The 20,357-nt window shown below is 45.0% G+C and overlaps 1 protein-coding gene across 1 annotated transcript in view; it reads right to left on the bottom strand.

Moving 5' to 3' along the window:
- Positions 1 to 7,520: 7,520 nt before the first annotated feature.
- LOC143281156 (uncharacterized) overlaps positions 7,521 to 20,357 on the bottom strand; it is a 64,013-nt gene continuing 51,176 nt past the window's right edge. The window contains exons 3-4 of the mRNA XM_076586164.1: positions 11,572 to 11,754; positions 7,521 to 8,252 (exon numbers count right to left, since the gene is read on the bottom strand). Of these exons, the coding sequence (XP_076442279.1) occupies positions 7,663 to 8,252; positions 11,572 to 11,754 (773 nt within the window). The 3' untranslated portion in view covers positions 7,521 to 7,662. The remainder of the gene's footprint in view (positions 8,253 to 11,571; positions 11,755 to 20,357) is intronic.

The raw sequence follows: 20,357 nt of genomic DNA, 5'->3' as shown, positions 1-20,357 counted from the left end.
GACAACAGTTGCCCCCCCCCCCCCCCCCCCCCCTCCAAACCCCCTCCGCCATTCCCTGATGACAGGCTGGCTGGTTGCCCGGACAATAGTTGCTCCCCACCCCTCCCCTACCCCCCATTCCCACCCCTACTCTAATCCCCTCAACCTTAAAAAAAATAACAAATATTGCCAGTTTGTTTATGGGAACAAGAGCGATCCTGAAAGAATTTAATCCTCCTGGCATTCTTATTTCAATTCACTGCCCGTTGGTCTTTGACATCAACCAATACTGTTCAAACCTCTGCTCAAAATCCATCTGCTTTGTGAGGTATTTGAATGACTTTTTTCTCCACTGTTAATTAAAGCTGTTTTCAGCTCATGGGTGTGTGTGCGTATAGATGAGTGTGGTTTGTCATTTTAGGGTGTTGCTGCATGTATATGGGTTATTACCAATGCAGTAAGTGTAACTTAGCAAAATGCACTGTATAAATGCCATTCATTATAAAATTTTCATTATTGTGGTGTCAGTTTTGGATGTTGCAATCCTGTGCTGTCAGTGCTGTATGAGAGACAGACATGCACATAGAGGACATGTGATTGTCATCCCGATTCAATTCTTCCCATCAGCCTTTCCTGATGCTTTGTCATCCTGTGACAGAGAACTAACTTCCTCTTGCTAAAAGGCCCGGGGAAAAAACCATCCAGCATGACCTCCCATCCACCCACCATCCAACACCCCCCATCCCACCCCCACACACATGTATAATGAAAATATGAATGAATCTGTCGGTATCAAGCAAACAAATATCCTCTGTGTGAGGAAGCAGTTGTCAATGAAGATACATGACAACCATCATGAGAACCAAAACCATACAGACAATGACACCTCTATACAACATAGTAAAAGGGACTTTGATGACAGTAACATTACTGATAACTGGAACATAAAAGAAAAAGTTTGAAAGAGAGAAAAACCTTTCTGAAGCTTGCCTCATTCTCTCCTGAACTGTCTTGGGACAGAACACACCACACAGTCACATGTACACTGGAATGCTCTTTGATGCATAATACTGGTGCACAGCTCATTTCCACAAGTTACATAGAGCACGAAAAAGATACGATGCGGAAACAACTAGCTGAGAACAGGAATGGAGTAACATGGAGTATGAAAAGACATGATGAAGAAACAACTAGCTGAGAACAGGAATGAAGAAGTTACAGGGAGTATGAAAAGGATACAATGAGGAGACAACTAGCAGAGAACAGGAATTATGAAGCAAAGAGAAAAAACCACAAGGTCACTTTATTGAAAAGCACTGTCAGTGTCATCTCTAAAACAAGGGATTCTTTTGCTGATGTGTGTCATTTAAAAATGTATGTTTTTTGTCATTTTACTTTCAAAACGCGTGAGAATAAAGTGCAGGAAAACACCGAGAAGAAAGGAGACAAAATATCCTGATGGGCCGTTAGCACAAGACGCCATGTTAGACCTGTTGACTGGTAATTGATCGCTGAACCGCAAGCCAGTTGTCCAGTCCTAAAGAACGATAATCGCTGTCACTCCTGCTAAATCTAGTCCAAAGCTGATTCGCCTCCCTTGGAACACAATGTTAATGGCCAACGCATTTACAAAGAGCACAAAATATCAACGATACGTGGGATAGAAAATCTTCATCTCTTCTCGTGTTTATCTGGAAACAGCGTAGAGTAATGTTCCTCAACTTCTTGTGCATAGTATAAGTTCTTTATGATTATAATTATCATTTATGTGAGTACGTTTAAAAGTCTTCTGACAAGGATTTTAAAATGAATTCACGTTTAAACGTCTGACAAGGACTTCTGTATGAATACGTTTAAACGTCTTTAAACAAGGACTTAAAAAATACGTTTAAACGTCTTTGGACAAGGACTTTTAACTGAAAAAGTTTAAACGTCTTTTGACAAGGATTTTTAACTACTGGCCAACATCACAGAACAAACCCTTGTCTCTATGACCAACACCATAGAACGAACCCTTGTCTCCGGCTATGACCAACACCATAGAACAAACCCTTGTCTCTGAGACCAACACTGCAGAACGAACCCTTGTCTCTATGACTAGCATCATAGAACGAAGCCTTGTCTCTATGACTAGCATCATAGAACGAAGCCTTGTCTCTATGACCAACATCATAGAACTGACGAAGCCTTGTTTCTATGACCAACATCATAGAACGAAGCCTTGTCTCTATGACTAGCATCACAGAACAAACCCTTGTCTCTATGACCAACATCATAGAACGAAGCCTTGTCTCTATGACCAACATCATAGAACGAAGACTTGTCTCTATGGTCAACATCATAGAACGAACCCTTGTCTCTATGACCAACATCACAGAACGAACCCTTATCTCTATGACCAACACCATAGAACGAACCCTTGTCTCTACAACCAACATTATAGAACGAAGCCTTGTCTCTATGACCAACGTCATAGAACGAAGCCTTGTCTCTATGACTAGCACCATAGAACAAACCCTTGTCTCTATGACCAAAAACACTGAACAAACCCTTGTCTCTATGACCAGAAACATTGAACAAACCCTTGTCTCTATGACCAACACCACAGAACGAACTCTTGTCTCTATGACCAACATCATAGAACGAAGCCTTGTCTCTATGACCAACATCATAGAACGAAGCCTTGTCCCTAAACCAACATCATAGAACGAAGCCTTGTCTCTATCACCAACACCATAGAACGAAGCCTTGTCTCTATCACCAACACCATAGAACGAAGCCTTGTCTCTATCACCAACACCATAGAACGAAGCTTTGTCTCTACAACCAGCATCACAGAACGAAGCTTTGTCTCTATGACCAACACTACAGAACGAACCCTTGTCTCTAAGACCAACAACATGGAACGAACCCTAGTCTCTACAACCAACATCATAGAACGAAGCCTTGTCTCTACAACCAACATAATTGAGCGAACCCTTGTCTCTTTGACTAACATCATAGAACGAACCCTTGTCTCTAGTACTCTCTTAATCAGCGTCCCTGTCACCAGTATCGGTACCCATTTCTGGTTTTAATCACCGTCCATTCTGATTCATTTATTCTTGCAGCTGGAATAAACTTCCTCTTTCGCTTCGTCAGGTCTCCGCACTCAAACTCTTTCAAGGCTGGCCTTAAAACCCACCTCTTCCCGAAACAGCCTGTCTTCCCTGCCTCTTCCTTGTCTTCAGTTTCTCAAGTTTAGAGTAATGCTTTGATTTGTCTTTGCACAAGATTTAACGCTATATACGTATCATTATTATCATCATCATCATTATTCACGTAGCGACGGCAGTGATCAGTCTGGCCTTTCGTGTCTTGAGTTTAGACAGAAGTAAAAACTGAACCCGTCCACTCACTATCACCATCCCACTCCATGCAGGGAGAGGTAAGAATACTGAGTCAACATGTTCACACTCACATCACGAGGGGTAATTAATTAAGTTCACAGATCATTAGCATTTATCGCCCATCGCCGGCTTCATTCCACACACACTCTCTTTCAGTGAGTTAAAACGGAGTGTTCATTTTAAAAATCGTAATGAAATAGCGAATGTATTTTTAAGTGTTGTCCCTTCTCAGTTATTTGTTTTTGGAAACGAGTTACGCTCTAGGGACTACCGAAGTCTTTGGAGTAGTGTACATCTCAAGAAAGAGGCGTTTTATATATATTCACTCTAAGGGAAATAAAACGTCTGCAGAAACAGAGGACACGAGAGGGGTGCACACAAAGTTCAGTTTTCAAAACAAGGCCTGGGATTTGAGATCAAGGAATACACGGAGAAGAACTGAGCGTTTCCAATGGCAACTCTCTGAACTGAGCAGTTTAGCTGGGGTGAACATGTGTGGCCGTCACATGCAGAGAGTCACGTGATGTTGGCCATTACAACAACATCCATGTATCAGGCACAGTGATGACAAGTGAGCCAAAGGAGAGAGACAGTGGGTGAGGGACTTGCATGCAGGACATGTATATGTATCAAAACGTTTATAATTGGACCAAAAGAACATCTGACATAAAATGTTCATAATCAAACAATGGAGACATTGGCAATGCAACAATGTAAGACGTGTAAGACGTAATTCATGATTAACAGCCACGAGAAAGCGATAAAAGAAAGACATACATAGTTATTTGGAATCAGCAGCTTGTCAGTCCGCCAGTTGAACTGTTTCTCTTTTTACCATATTTCTGACCAGTCACACCGCGCCGTACACACAGCACACTGCCATGTCAGTGGAGGTCTCTCACTTATGACACACACAGCCTTCAGTTGTCGTCACTTCCCAGCCACAGTCAGAGCAACTGAGGGTTCACGGCAGTCCAACAGTAGTGTCACCACAGAGAGTGTGTGAGCTTTGCCGAGGGATCAATAGTTCCCCCATTAAAACATCTGCTCCATGTCTGTGTCCACCCACTGTAGAGACAGTGATTCCCCCCACCCCCCAATCCCTTGGTGGATGAATGGCCATTGTTTCCTTCACAGCAGCAAGGCACACGAGGGGCGGAGTGTCCACGGCAGGTCAGTGAAGGTGGTGGGCGGGAGTGCGGGTGGGTGGGGGCGGCGAGGTTAAGGGGGCAGTTTACTGGACGTCCTTCACAGTCACAGTGTTCGGTGGTTGTTTATTGCAGGACAATGGTCAGAGGTTCACGGGAAACTTCCCAGTTCATATCTAACAATAAATATCTTTCAAATACAGAATAAGTCACCAAAATTACATAAACAACGAATAAAAGCACTTCTGTCAAATTGTAAAAAAAAAATCGAAGAAAAAAAAGAGAAGGCCTGGATCAAAGTGTAATTGAACAAAACGGCAAACAAACATCTGAATTATGACGATATAAACTAAGCAGACCGGATATTCGTGTTGTGTCGTAAGTTGGGACTGCCTGGTTGGGTCTGGTTACAGTGATCATGGTCCTCCCGTGATGTTAATACTGTCGTATAGAAGAATTGGACCGTCCTGTCAATATCATCTGGTGCTAACTGTCGTGTTGTTTGGCAGAGATAGATGAACCGTCCTATCAGTATCATCTGGTGCTAACTGTCATGTTGTTTGAGAAAGATAGATGAACCGTCCTATCAGTATCAGTACCATCTGGTGCTAACTGTCGTGTTGTTTGGTGGAGATAGATGAACCGTCCTATCAGTATCATCTGGTGCTGTCATGCTGTTTGAGAAAGATAGATGAACCGTCCTATCAGTATCAGTATCATCTGGTGCTAACTGTCGTGTTGTTTGGTGGAGATAGATGAACAGTGCTATCAGTATCCTTTGGTGCTAACTGTCGTGTTGTTTGGTGGAGATAGATGAACAGTGCTATCAGTATCCTTTGGTGCTAACTGTCATGCTGTTTGAGAAAGATAGATGAACCGTCCTATCAGTATCAGTATCCTTTGGTGCTAACTGTCGTGTTGTTTGGTGGAGATAGGTGAACCGTCCTATCAGTATCCTCTGGTGCTAACTGTTGCGTGGTTTGGTGAGGAGAAATGGACCGCTTACACCTTACTAGCCAATGGAACGGTAGGTTTCGGAGTCCACACAACTAGCAGCCCATCTAGCAGACAGACAACAGGCCATGACGGCGTCCACACACAGCAGAACAGACAGGACAGGCCGCCGTGGCATACTGATCAACTTTAGCAGACGCCATTGTGAATTCTTGTGAATTCAGCAGTTCTCACAAAAACAGCCTCTTCTCCGAGACACAAGAAATAGTGCTGTATTGGCGCGAAAAAGTCAGTAGGGAGAGTTTGCAGGCACACATTCGTCTCGTTTTCGTGGAGGTTCCCCAATTATTTCAAGCGAGAATTGTGTGCGCATGCTCGTCTCCTTTTCCTCTTTTTCCAGGTCACCGAAAGGCTAAAATTTCGTCGTGGAAATCGCTGTTCTAACGAAAGGACCTTTAACATTTTCGGTGACTATTTTTTGCAAATTTACATGATATATTTGGTTTTAAACTACATCCATCATTTGCATTAGTCTTCTTTGTTTTTGTTTTTTGAGCGTTTTTCTTGTCATATCTCTACCATTACATATTCGAACTGATCCATGTATAAATTTGCCGAGAAGTTGTCCGAACAAAGACAGTGCAAACTCAGAACAGCTAGTTATGATGGTGGGTTGCCCATGAACGCCATATGACATACCTTTCGCTCTGCAAGCGACGAAAAGTCCACCACGAAAGCGGGCCTGCAAACCCTCCCAACTGATCATGAATATGCTGAACAAATGTCTCTGAATAATAACAAAAAATAGTTCAGACTGGAAGGCAAAATGTGGTGAAAAAAAGATGTACATAAATAAGCCTTTAAAATGAGAACCGTAAAGAAGTTTGAAAACGGTACACAGTTTTTGGTCCAAAGTTGTGGAGAAGGTTTGAATGTAAAAAACAACAACAAAAAAACAAACAAAAAAAACGTGTGGTGGTACTATGGTGATAATAGGTAAGGTGGCAAAGTGCCGTCACACTGTACAAGTCTGTCTCCAATACTCATCGTGGGAAATCCAATACAGTGGTTGGGTAGGAAAGACTGACTTAGATGAATATGGGAAAAAATACACTTTTCAACGTCATGATTAAAAATATGTTACAGCCAAATGGAAACCACAGGTAGTTCGTGACATCTATGAAAGTGGCAGTTGTTCCAGGGCATTTCTTGGAGAAAATTTCTCTTCCATAATTTCGCGAAATGTCTTATTGTTGTTGTTGTTGAAGTCGAGAAGTTTAACTCTGAAGGTTCAGAAGAAGGCGACGTTTGGTCAGACCTGACAGAAGCATTCCAACTGGGAAGAGTTCATGAATCTGATATAATATTATGAGCCAAGCTGGTTCTGTCTCACAGCCACACTTAACGCCGGGGGAGGGTGGGGGGTGAAAAGGACCTGCCAAAGGACAGCTCAGAACTTGACAGGGAAACATGGCTGGGGTCTCTGCCTTGTTGCTGACACACAGGACCTGCACTGGGCTCAGATCAGCAGCCTTCCAACGTCACACATCACCACTTGGGTCAACAGGTTAAGTGAGGATCCACCTCTCTGAGAAAATAAAAACGAATGAAGACAGGGAAAGTAGCACTTGGTCAGAGCAGGAGGCAGCCTTCCAAACAAAACCCGACCTCAGATTCTGGATAAAGCAGCAAAACTGGGATCCATCGTGCCCATGACAAACAAAAGGCAAGGTCTGGTGAGGCTACAATGGCAGCTTTCACGTCACGTCTGGCGGCTTGAGTACAGTTCAGGTCGGGTGTGTGGTATGTACATGGTGAGGGGCCAGGTGTGGTCAGGACACACACCTGTGGACCTGGCTGAAGGAACAACGCTGACGTCCGTCTCCTGTGTCGGGGATCCATAAGGACAAGCTAGGTCACGCTGACGCACGTCTTCACAGACCTCCACGTTTGAAGCAAAGACGGGGTCTGCGGCTCCTCCATAGTCTGGCCCCAGGAGATACAGATCATTCACAGACCTCCACGCTTGGAGCAAACTGAAGACCGGGTCCGTGGCTCCTACAGTCTGGTCACAGCAAACACAGGTCTTTCAATGACCTCCACGCCTGGGGCAAAGACGGGGTCCATGGCTCCCACACAGTCTGGTCCCAGCTGACACAGGTCTTCCCATACAGCCTCGCAGCCAGCGGTGCTCAAGACTTGGGCAGCGGGGCCAGGCCGGGGTCGGGGTCGTCGGCAGCGGGGGGCCGTGGGGGCCGTGACAGCACCGGGGCGTCGTGAATCACGATGGCCTCCAACTGCTGGTGCGTCAGGATGAAGGGTGACAACTCGTTGTCCGACATCTGCCGCTGCAGGATCTTCTCGTGGCGTGTGCGCGCGTTCATGAGGGCGCGTGACGGGGCGGGCGGGGTCTCGGAATGATTGACAGTGATGGGCGCCTCTTGCAGCACGATGATTGGCTGGGGCCTCTCGCTGGCGGAGCTGGACGGGGTGAGGTAAATGTCCGGGGTAGTGGAAATCCCGCCCACAGCGTTGACAGCTAGGCCGTTCCTCGGACACTGCTGCTGATGCTGCTGCTGCTGCTGCTGTCTGGGGGGCTCTGAGGTACCCGGGGTGGGGCCGTTGGCGGGCTGAGCTGTGGAGGTGGATGGGGAGGAGGAAGGGTGGTGGTGGTGGGCCGAAGAGTTGCTGTCCCTGCGGTGCTCTCTTTTGGGTGTGGACGTGGGTTTGGGTCGTCCGTTGGTGGACACCTCCTCCACCAGGGGCTTCTTGTAGTACTCCTCTGCACACACACACACACACACACACACACAAACACGCACACACAAACACACACACATACACACACGATCACACACACACACACACACTGCCACATGTTAAAAACATCACAAAAATGCTTCTAACTAAACTCGAAGCCACCAAAAAAGGAGAAAAAAAACCCCGAATTAAATGTTTTATGCTTTGATCACTGTCATGCTTGGTTTTCCAAATATGGATGGAGAAGTGATCTTTTGGAATACTGAAACTAAATGTCAGTCTAATATCATCATCTTAGATGAACAGACTATAAATAAATAGGAAAAAAAATGAAACTAAAAGACTCAAAGCTTGAAAATTGATTGTGTGTGTGTGTGTGTGTGGGCGGGCGGGCGGATGTGCATGCGTTGCAATTATGGTTAACCATTTCAAATAAATGTGTTAAAGTGTGTTAAATGGTTTCCCTCACTTAGATGAAGTTTATTTCATGCGGAGAAACGTGTTTATTATTTCAAGGAATCAAAGTGGTATCATTAGTGCATATGACTTTATAAATGCTGTGACGAGTAGGGTAGGTATGGGTTATTGCGAACGATCCAGTCGAAGCAACCAGCTCAACGTGTGTACTGCCGGTAAAGATAAGATGTCGTACGATTGTCAAACGCAGTTTTTGTGTTGTTTTTTTTGTTTTCAAGTCGAAGGCTTTCTCCAACTGGTTGCACCAGGAAAAGTTCATCTGCTCATTCTTTTCAACGTTTTGTCGACGTTTGAAATGGCACGGCTGCCTGAGGGTAAATGCGAACGGGCAAGTCTAATTGCGAACGACTGTTTTGGGTACATGTTGACAATTAAAACTGAAGCAGGTCTTGAAGTCATTAGATACAACTTGTTATTGGAACATCGCACCAGACTGCTGCATTGTTGGTTTTGATCACACATGCACACAAACACACAGACAGACATTTAAACACACACACCCCACACTGCACACAAACACATCCCTTTGAGAGTGCACAGTAGCTGTGCAGCATCGTTCGCAAATAAACTCATGTCAAAATATCCTATGGTCTAAATTCAGAAGACACTATTTTGCTGATGCCTGTCAAAACTGACGCTCTGATCTGTCACCAATATGCTTTCTTAAATTCTCCCAGCACTAGCAATGCGCATTCAACATATCCGATCAAATCAACTATTCTAAACTGTGTCAAAGCTGAAGTCCTACAACTTGCTTCCATTGGTTTTAGGATTTTGAGAGCACGTTTGTAACTTTGGTCGGCAGTAGTGCGCGAAGAGAAGAAAGAGCGCGGGAATAGTCAGAAATAGCTGATGTTTGACTGTTTCTTGGAAATGGATGTTCATCAAAGTATTAGACGTTAAACTGTGAAATGCAACCGTTAAGAACGCTTCGAAATGGGGCGGTATACGAATCGTTCGCAAACAGACACTGTTCGCAATTACCCATAACTACCCTACGAGTAGGAGTCGCGCGATATGGTCAGGAATGGGGCCCGTTCGTGGGAAGAGGAAGGAGGTGGGGGAGAAGTTGGACAGCTTGTGTGAGAGAGAGAAAGAATTTTGAGTGTGCTGTACTTTTAAAATGTTATGAATGTACAACGTTGTGTTAATGTTGAACTGTCCAGTACTATATGGTCGTCCACAGACCAATTTTCCTTGGATTTTTTTTTTACCATGACATTAAACTGATATGACTGATTGTTTGATTTGATCGAAGCATTTCTACCAGAACTTCACTTGTATTCAAAGAATAGCTATGGAGATAGTGAGTGAATTTCTAGTGGAGAAAGAGAACGAATACCAAATGGAGAAAGTGGAGGTGGAGAGGTTGACGGCATAGAGAGAGTGGGAGAAGAGAGAGTGAGGGAATAATACCTATGGAGACAGTTGGAGAGGAGAGAGTGAGGGAATAATACCTATGGAGACAGTTGGAGAGGAGAGAGTGAGGCAATAATACCTATGGAGACAGTTGGAGAGGAGAGAGTGAGGCAATAATACCTATGGAGACAGTTGGAGAGGACAGAGTGAGGGAATAATACCTATGGAGACAGTTGGAGAGGAGAGAGTGAGGGAATAATAGAGAGTGAGGGAATAATACATTATTAATAGCTATGGAGAGAGTGGGGATGGAAGAGAGGGAATAATACCTGTGGAGACAGTTGGAGAGGAGAGAGTGAGGGAATAATACCTATGGAGACAGTTGGAGAGGAGAGAGTGAGGCAATAATACCTATGGAGACAGTTGGAGAGGACAGAGTGAGGGAATAATACCTATGGAGAGAGGGGGGGTGGAGAGAGTGATGGAATAATACCTATGGAGAGAGTGGGGCTGGAGAGAGTGAGGGAATAATACCTATGGAGAGAGTGGGGGTGGAGAGAGTGAGGGAATAATACCTATGGAGAGAGTGGGGCTGGAGAGAGTGAGGGAATAATACCTATGGAGAGAGTGGGGCTGGAGAGAGTGAGGGAATAATACCTATGGAGAGAGTGGGGCTGGAGAGAGTGAGGGAATAATACCTATGGAGAGAGTGGGGCTGGAGAGAGTGAGGGAATAATACCTATGGAGAGAGTGGGGCTGGAGAGAGTGAGGGAATAATACCTATGGAGAGAGTGGGGGTGGAGAGAGTGAGGGAATAATACCTATGGAGAGAGTGGGGCTGGAGGAGTGAGGGAATAATACATTATTAACAGCTATGGAGAGAGTGGAGGTGGAAAGAGTGAGGGAACAATAGCTATGGAGCCAGTGGGGTGTAGAGAGTGAGGGAATAATAGCTATGGAGCCAGTGGGGTGTAGAGAGTGAGGGAATAATAGCTATGGAGAGAGTGGGGTGTAGAGAGTGAGGGAATAATAGCTATGGAGAGAGTGGGGGTGGAGAGAGTGAGGGAATAATACCTATGGTGAGAGTGGGGGTGGAGAGAGAGAGGGAATAATACCTACGGAGACAGTTGGAGAGGAGAGAGTGAGGGAATAATACCTATGGAGAGAGTGGGGGTGGAGAGAGTGCGGGAATAATACCTATGGAGAGAGTGGGGGTGGAGAGAGTGAGGGAATAATACCTATGGAGAGAGTGGGGGTGGAAAGAGTGAGGGAATAATACCTATGGAGAGAGTGGGGGTGGAGAGAGTGAGGGAATAATACATTATTAACAGCTATGGAGAGAGTGGAGGTGGAAAGAGTGAGGGAACAATAGCTATGGAGCCAGTGGGGTGTAGAGAGTGAGGGAATAATAGCTATGGAGAGAGTGGGGTGTAGAGAGTGAGGGAATAATAGCTATGGAGAGAGAGAGGACAAAACAGCCTTGGAGAGAGCGAGGAACAACGTACTGGAGATGGAGAGGAAGGCGGTGCCCCACATGATGCTCCAGATCCAGCCCAGCAGCAGGAGGAAGGTGAGGAAGAACTGCAGGAGTGCCACACCTGTGTTGGTCCACACCACGCTGCCCCTGCTGGCCCCCTTGGGGCGTACCTGGCTGCCACACAGCACGGTGAGGCCGGACACCAGGGTACCTGTACACACCACACCTGTCATCATGATGACACACCTGGTGGCCCCCTTGGGGCGTACCTGGCTGCCGCACAGCACGGTGAGGCCGGACACCAAGGTACCTGTACACACATCTGTATGATGATGATGGTGATGGTGATGATGATAATGACTGCCACAGTCATGTGCACCAGTCATGTGCAAGGTACCTGTACACACCACACCTGTATGATGATGGTGATAGTGATGATGATGATAGCTGCCGCACAGCACCACAGTCACGACACCAGCGTACCTGTTCATACACCAACACTATGATGACGACGGTGATGACGATGACGATGTCCTTACGCCTTGTCTGACACCACACGACAGACACATATCACAGCAAGTCGCTGTGCTGGTGATGTTGTAAGGACGATGATGGTGACTTCAGTAATGACGACAATCGTGATAGCAACCACGATGATGCTGATGATGATGTTGCTGACAACGCTGATGATGGCCATAACAAGGAAGAAGATAACGATGGTCACACTATCGAAAAATAGACGATGAAGCCAACAATGATGGTGTTTAAATTAAAATCGGGCTCTCCGTTTAGCTCGACTGTCCCTGCTTTACAAAACAACAACAACAAAACGTACATGCATACATCATTCCCACACAAACAGATAGACAAACAGAGCAGAAAGGTACAGATACAAATACAGAACAGGTGCTTTACTGCTGCACAGTGCTTTGAGAGAAAGACACAGAGATTGCCAATATTTGCTCCCATCATTTAATGTAGGCACATAAAGTGCGTCATTCATGTCACGGAATGCGATGCTTGCACAACGTAGCCAGATTTCACATCGTGCAATTATATGTAAGCAAGGAAAGTACCCACATGGGAATGACATTACGCCATAATAATACTCCCATTTTTTCAGCCACATTTCATGCACAGTGAACCAAGTTTATGCAGCAGTGGTGATTTAAGCGCAGAGCATCAGCTCTGAGGTGACTGATGCACGATACTGGTGTTCCTGACTCCTATGGGACCGCCTCATGAGGATGTCGCCCGGTACACACACCCCCTGAACCCACATCACCACGTCCCCGCCACTTCACTCCTGCATATCCTCGTGAGGTAGATTAAACTCGCAGATCGCATGCGGTTTAGGCAGCCACATCCCGCCCTCAAATGATTTAACGTCCTTTCGCAAGCAGGAATGTTTATGGCGGAGGGTCGCTGTGGCTGATGACAGTCCTGATGCAACACTGAGTCATAAAGAGCCTGGTTCCAACAATAACAGCTTTTGTATGGATGATCACGTGCTTCAAAAGGTGCGTATTGTCACACTGTACAAACTAATTTTCTTCACGAACAGAGTACATACTGCAAGTAAGAATGAATTTTTTTTTTTAATCTATGGTTTTGTTGTTGTTGTTGTTGTTGTTTTTAGTACAAATATACGCCATACTCATAAATCCAGATTGAAACAAATAACAGCGACCTCATAGTTGATAATCATGACTCATGTATATGTGTGTCCTTGGGTCAATATGAATCAAAATTAGCAAAAACTGTGACTTGTGTACACGTGGATAAAATGTGATGTTCGCCGGATTGAAAAAAAAAGAAGCAAAAATCAATGGATACATTTTAGGTGTCATGCTAGTCGCAAATGTTATATTATTATTAGTCTTGCTCTTCGTTTTTTTCCTTCTTTTTTATTTCTATACATATTATCAATGGACTAATGGTATCGAAAACAGTCAGATAAATTTCAAAGTGAAAATCACACTGCATTATTGGGTGATTTATACCTTTGATGTATACTTACTTTTTTGGGCGAAAAACAAATATTTGCTCATTTCAACACGGAAATTCCGATTCAGACCATTCCAAACCAATAACCCCGAAGCGTGAGGCCCAGGCTGTTTTTTGACGTTGCTGCTGCAGTTTCCGTAACCGTTGTTTGTTGTTTTTTTTGTTTTTTTTAACGGGATGGGGTTGTTAGCTCCACGCCCAACCCTCCTCCTTTATCTAGGCTTGGGACTGGCAGATTGCTCCAACAAGTGGAGCTCACTGGCGGACCCGGCTGAAGAGGACAGCTCAAAACCCGAGTTCGCTGGAGGAGTGCTGTAGCAGCCCTATGCTCCACAAGGAGTCAAGAGGCATAACGATGAATGATGATGTGAGGCCCAGGCAAGGTGCGTTATGCAAGAAAGTACTTGGTGTAAACTCGCCTTCTGCAGTTATCGCACGTAACTGTCCAGACGAGTGTGCGCAATCTGAACGCCGCATTACGCGATTTACCCACGGACTTGGCCCACACCACCAGACCATGTGGAAAAACACCAGGAGACCATGTGGAAATCCTTCCTTTCCCCTCTGTGCCCTCCCTACTTCACAGGGCGGGGTGTCCATTGCTGTGTGCCCACATGGCAGCGGGGGCCCCAATCGGGCCTATTGAAATGAAAAGAACTTGGGAAGAGTGGAGAGGCAGAAAGAGGTACGTGATAGAAATAACAGTGAGGCGGTGAGAATAGGAAAGAGCAGACAACTCATTGACTCAGTGAAGAGCAGCGTGTGTGTGCAAGGGTTAAGAGACGACGGCGAAAGAGACGACGTTAACAGCGTTTCAGCCCAATTACCATCATCAAAATATTGCAAGCGGAAGGTTCTTATACTGAAGAGGTGAATGTTGACAAAGAATACCACAATTCTTACGACGGAAGCTAAAGGTTGGGTCATTCAGACACCCACTGGACATCCGAGGGTTTTGTGTAGAGGAGAAGAGAGGACTGGCCGTACTGAGTGAGTTAATAGCAGAAAGGAGCCACACACACACACACACACACACACACACACACACACACACACACAGAGCAGAGAGGAGCAGAGAGACAAAATAAAATGAGAGCCAGAGACAAAGAGTGAGAGAGAGAGACAGACAGACAGACAGACAGACAGACAGAGAGAGAGGTCACACAAAACCACGGCCAGATGTTTCATCACGAAATGGCTTTTCCCACCTTTAACACCCCCCTCTAATCCCCCGCCCTCCCTTTCCCCCACAGCTGTGAAGGCCATGTGACCCCAGCCTTCACCCTACAGCACAAGACAATGCTAAGACAGCACGTCACAGAATGGCTCTCAACGCTGTAATAATATTACTATTCGTTTTGTCTCCGAGACATAATCAGTCTCGGTGTTTCGTTGGTGTGTAAAAATGTATACCTGAGGAGTACCCCTTCGTGACCGGTTTTGAACGGGACCAAAAGAATTGATCAGTATTGAATAATGACCAGAAATATTGAACCGTGACCAGTAGTATTGAACCGTGACCAGTAGTATTGAACTGTGGCCTGTGACCAGCAGTATTGAAATGTGACCAGTAGATCTGTGACCAGTAGTACTGTAACCAGTAGTATTCAACTGTGACCTGTGACCAGTAGTACTGAACTGCGACCAGACTGTGACCAGAAGTATTGACCTGTGACCAGAAGTACTCAACTGTGACATAAACTGTGACCAGTAGTAATGAACTGTGACCAGAAGTATTGAACTGTGACCAGAAATGAACTGTGACCAGTAGTACTGAACTGTGACCAGAACTGGCAGAAGTATTGAACTGTGACCAGTAGCATTGAACTGTGACCAGTAGTATAGTATTGAACTGTGACCAGTAGTATAGTATTGAACTGTGGCCAGTACTATTGAACTGTGACGAGAAGTATTGAACTGTGACCTGTGACGATAAGTATTGAACTGTGACGAGAAGTATTGAATTGTGAGCAGTAGTACTGAATTGTGACCAGAAGTACTGAACCGTGACCAGAAATGAACTATGATCAGTATCATAGTATTGAACTGTGACCAGAAGTACCGAACTGTGACCAGAAGTATTAACTTGTGACCGGAAGTTTTGAACTGTGACCAGAAGTACTGAACTGTGACCAGTAGTACTGAAACCAGAAGTATTGAACTGTGACCAGAAGTACTGAACTGTGACCAGAAGTATTGAAGAAGTATTGAACTGTGACCAGAAGTATTGAACTGTGACCTGTGACGAGAAGTACTGAACTGTGATGAGAAGTATTGAACTGTGACCAGTAATATAATATTGAACTGTGACCAGTAGTGAACTGTGACCAGTAGTACTGAACTGTGACGAGAAGTATTGAACTGTGACCAGTAATATAGTATTGAACTGTGACCAGTAGTATTGAACTGTGACCAGTATTACTGTGACGAGAAGTACTGAACTGTGACCAGAAGTACTGAACTGTGACCAGTAGTACTGAACTGTGACCAGCAGTACTGTGACGAGAAGTACTGAACTGTGACAAGTAGTACTGAACTGTGACGAGAAGTATTGAACTGTGACATGTAGTACTGAACTGTTACAAGTACTACTGAACTCTGACGAGAAGTACTGAACTGTGACCGGAGGTTTTGAACTGCGACGAGAAGTATTGAACTGTGACATGTAGTACTGAACTGTGACAAGTAGTATTGAACTGTGACGAGAAGTATTGAATTGTGACATGTAGTACTGAACTGTGACAAGTAGTAGTGAACTGTGACGAAAAGTACTGAACTGTGACCGGAAGTTTTGAACTGTGACGAGAAGTATTGAACTGTGACCGGAAGTTTTGAACTGTGACGAGAAGTACTGAACTGTGACCAGTAGTACTGAACTGTGACCAGTAGTATTGAACTGTGACGAGTAGTACTGAACTGTGACCAAAAGTACTGAACTGTGACCAGTAGTATCGAACTGTGACCAGTAGTATTGTGACCAGTAGTACTGAACTGTGACGAAAAGTATTGAACTGTGACGAGAAGTACTGAACTGTGACCAGAAGTATTGAACTGTGACAAGTAGTACTGAACTGTGACCAGAAGTATTGAACTGTGACATGAACTGTGATCAGAAGTACTGAACTGTGACCAGAAGTATTTAGCTGTGATATGAACTGTGACCAGAAGTACTGAGCTGTGATATGAACTGTGACCAGTAGTATTGAACTGTGACGAGAAGTATTGAATTGTGACCAGAAGTATTGAACTGTGACCAGAAGTATTGTGCAGTTGATGTGTTGGTAGTGTTGGTACGAGTGTCCTGCCGCTGCTGTTGCTCTGTGTACAGGCACGGACCTATAAATAGAAAGTCGGTGGCGTACAGGTCAGGTAACAGGTGTGTCCACAAACTAGGGTCCACTGTTTTGGGAGGCATGAGATCAAAGTTGTTTCCGTGGACGTTGAACTGTGTGCACAGTGACGGAAATAGCCAAGCTACTCTGCACTGGGAGGTGTGTCTTGACGCTGTTTGATTAAAAAGCTATCAAAGTTATTGCGCTTGATTTTTGTCCATTACCTAGTGTTCACTGCCGTTTGTTCAGTACCTGGTGTTCACTGCCGTTTGTTCAGTACCTGGTGTTCACTGCCGTTTGTTCAGTACCTAGTGTTCACTGCTGTACAAGGGTCTGGTTTCCACGTACAGAGAAAAATATGAGAAACACAAGGCAGCATTGGAGGTAGCAGGGGAACACACAGAGATTGGGAGACGGGAGAGAGAATGGGTGGGGATGGGAGGGAGGAAGAAAATGACAAAAGAGAATGAAGATGTTAAACTGGTTTCTTTTGTCTTTGATCCTGTGACCTCCAAAGTGTGTGTGCGTGCGCGCGCGCGCGTGTGCGTGCGTGTGTGTGTGTGTGTGTGTGTGTGTGTGTGTACCTATTTGCATACGTTTGTGCGTGCGTACGCGTATTGAACACATTGTGGTAAATACTCCTCTGTCTGTCTGTCTCTCTCTCTCCCCTCTCTCTCTCGCGCGCGCTCCCTCCCTCCCTCCCCCACACCGTACTCCCTGTCTGATAATTAACTGATATACACGTGTCTGAGACAGGAATCACATGGGACGTCAATCTGATTGCAAGCGACTAGGACTGTGAGTGGTGTCCCTTGCCAACAGAAAAAGTCCGGCCGGAACCAATGCAAATTGTTTGGGACGGTTCGCTATCCAACAGTTCCCCAGAGGGTTGGGGAGAGAGGGTGGTCAGTGTTAGCGTGTAAACACTTCGGACACATCGTCGGTTTTGTCCACGTCTCTTGTGCTGACCGTCGCTACCGTTTAACTGGCGATTTGATTTTATGTGAGGAGGAGGAGGAGGAGATGGTAGTGGTGGTCATCGTCGAGGTCATCGTTGTCCTCGTCGTCTTCCTCTCCTTCTTCCCATTCTTTTTCTTCTTCTCTTCCTCATCCATTACTCATTTTTCTTCTTATCATCGACATCATATCTGTGTGTGTGTGTGTGTGTGTGTGTGTGTGTGTGTGTGTGTGTGTGTCTCTCTCTCTCTGTTGCGCTGTATGGAAGATGGGGCCGTGATGGTTGGGAACCCGTAAAACTGTCTATCTTTGCCACAAGAAATAAAACAGATGACAGTACAACCCCATGCATCACAACAAACACAGCACACAGAACAACACCATTTCTCAACAACAACAACAATACAACGGCAGACACAAGTACATAATTTATTACTGCCTGGCCGCATGAAAGCAGCACAGAAATAAACCCGATGTAAGCGCAGCATTCTTGTGGAGACCCTGGCACCCATGTGGTTATGTATTACCTTATCAATTATTATACCCCGGGTAGACGAGAAAGGGTAGGTGGAGCGCAAGACGAAGAAGCGGAGGACAGCTTCCATGATTAATAAGAACAACAGGGTGGGTATAGGGTGGCACGGGTGAGTTGATTGCCGGGTGGGGACATCAATGATTCACAGGCCAGCGCACTGCACGCTTCTCATCGGCTCTCCAATCCTCTGCAACGTTTCCGTGCACGCCATGCTGTCTTGCCTGTTTCTTTGTGCTCTTTGTATTTCTTCTCCCTCCGTTTGTCTGTCATGCACCAAAGTTTGTTTTCTCTGTCTCTGTCTCTCTCTCTCTATCAACCATCACGTTTGTCCTCTTTGTATGGCAGTCTTCTCCCTCTGTTTGTTGAACACCAAGTTTGTTTTCTTTGTGTGTCTTCTCTCTCTCTCTCTCTCTCTCTCTCTGTGTGTGTGTGTGTGTGTGTGTGTGTGTGTGTGTGTGTGTGTGTGTGTGTGTGTGTGTGTGTGTGTGTGTCTGTCTGTCTGTCTGTCTCTCTTCCCTCTCTCTCTATCAACCATCAAGTTTGTCATCTTTGTATGACTATCTTCTCTCTGTCAGTCATCAAGTCTCCAGTGACATGTCTTTTTCTCTCAGATTTACTTCCCCCTTTGTTTCTTTTCCGTTTTTCTTTGGGGTGGCCGTTTTTCTTTTGGGTGGGAGTGAGGGAGAAGGGGCAAGGTGTGTAAGCAGTGTAATACAAAATATACATTTCTTAACAATCATACACAGTGAATATACATTTCCGAAGAATTATATACAGTAATTATACATTTTTGAACAATTATATACAGTAATTATACATTTCCTAACAGCTGTACACAGTAAATATTCATTCCTTAACAATTATACACATTAATCATTCATTTCTTAACAATTATACACCAAAGCCTTTTATTAAGAATTCCCCTACCACTTTTCAAAATACAATAGTCACAGTGAACCCGAGCAGGCCTCGTCTTGATGTCTCAGTTTATTTGGATTGTTGCACCAAGCATGAAAGAGAGTTTAAAGTGAGAACAAGGAGAGAGGCGCAGACAGAAATAGAAGAAAGACTATCTGAATTCTCAGCGCCTTTCATCAAAGATGGATGTCAAGTGGCTCCACACAGCACAGCAAATTATCTTCACCATCAGCCCTCTTGTTTACCTTACAACATCAACATCAGGCGTCGGATTCAACATCTTCAACTTTTCATTCTCTCTCTGTCTCTCTCTCTCCTCCACTGGCCGGAGACCTATGGAATTGAAAGTTTTATCTTGTTTTCTTGCTCGCATGCTTGCTCGCTCTTTCATTTTTGTTTCTTTCTTTGTTTTTTGTTGTGTTTTTCCTGTGGTGGTCACTTGTTTTCTTGTTGTTATTTGTTGTTGTTTTTGCCCCAAGGGCTGGATGTAAACTGTGCTACCTGCTTACTTGCTGTTTTTGCCCTGTGGGCTGGATGTAAACTGTGCTATCTGTTTACTTGTTTTTGCCCTGAGGGCTGGATGTAAACTGTACTACATGTTTATCTGTTGTTTTTGCCCTGAGGGCTGGATGTAAACTGTACTACATGTTTATCTGTTTTTGCCCGAGGGCTGGATGTAAACTGTGCTACCTGTTTACTTGTTTTTGTCCTGAGGGCTGGATGTAAGCTGTACTACATGTTTACTTGCTGTTTTTGTCCTGAAGGCTGGATGTAAACTGTACTACATGTTTATCTGTTGTTTTTGTCCTGAGGGCTGGATGTAAACTGTACTACGTGTTTACTTGTTGATTTTGCCCTGAGGGCTGGATGGAAAAAAAGTTCTGCTCACTCCACTACCCTCATGAAATAGAAATCCGTTTCGTTTCCGTTTCCTCGCCATATCTCTCTTCTCCCTCTCTATCTGCAGTCTTTTTCCATCTGTCTGTCTGTCTGCATGTCTGTCTGTCTGACTGTACCTCCCCCCTCTCTGTTTGCTTACATTACGAATTCGTGTGCACTCCCATA

The sequence above is a fragment of the Babylonia areolata genome, chromosome 4 (genome assembly GCF_041734735.1).
Source record: "Babylonia areolata isolate BAREFJ2019XMU chromosome 4, ASM4173473v1, whole genome shotgun sequence".
NCBI lineage: Eukaryota > Metazoa > Mollusca > Gastropoda > Neogastropoda > Buccinidae > Babylonia > Babylonia areolata.
Note: the sequence above shows the minus strand (reverse complement) of the source record. Positions and strands in the feature narration are given on the sequence as shown.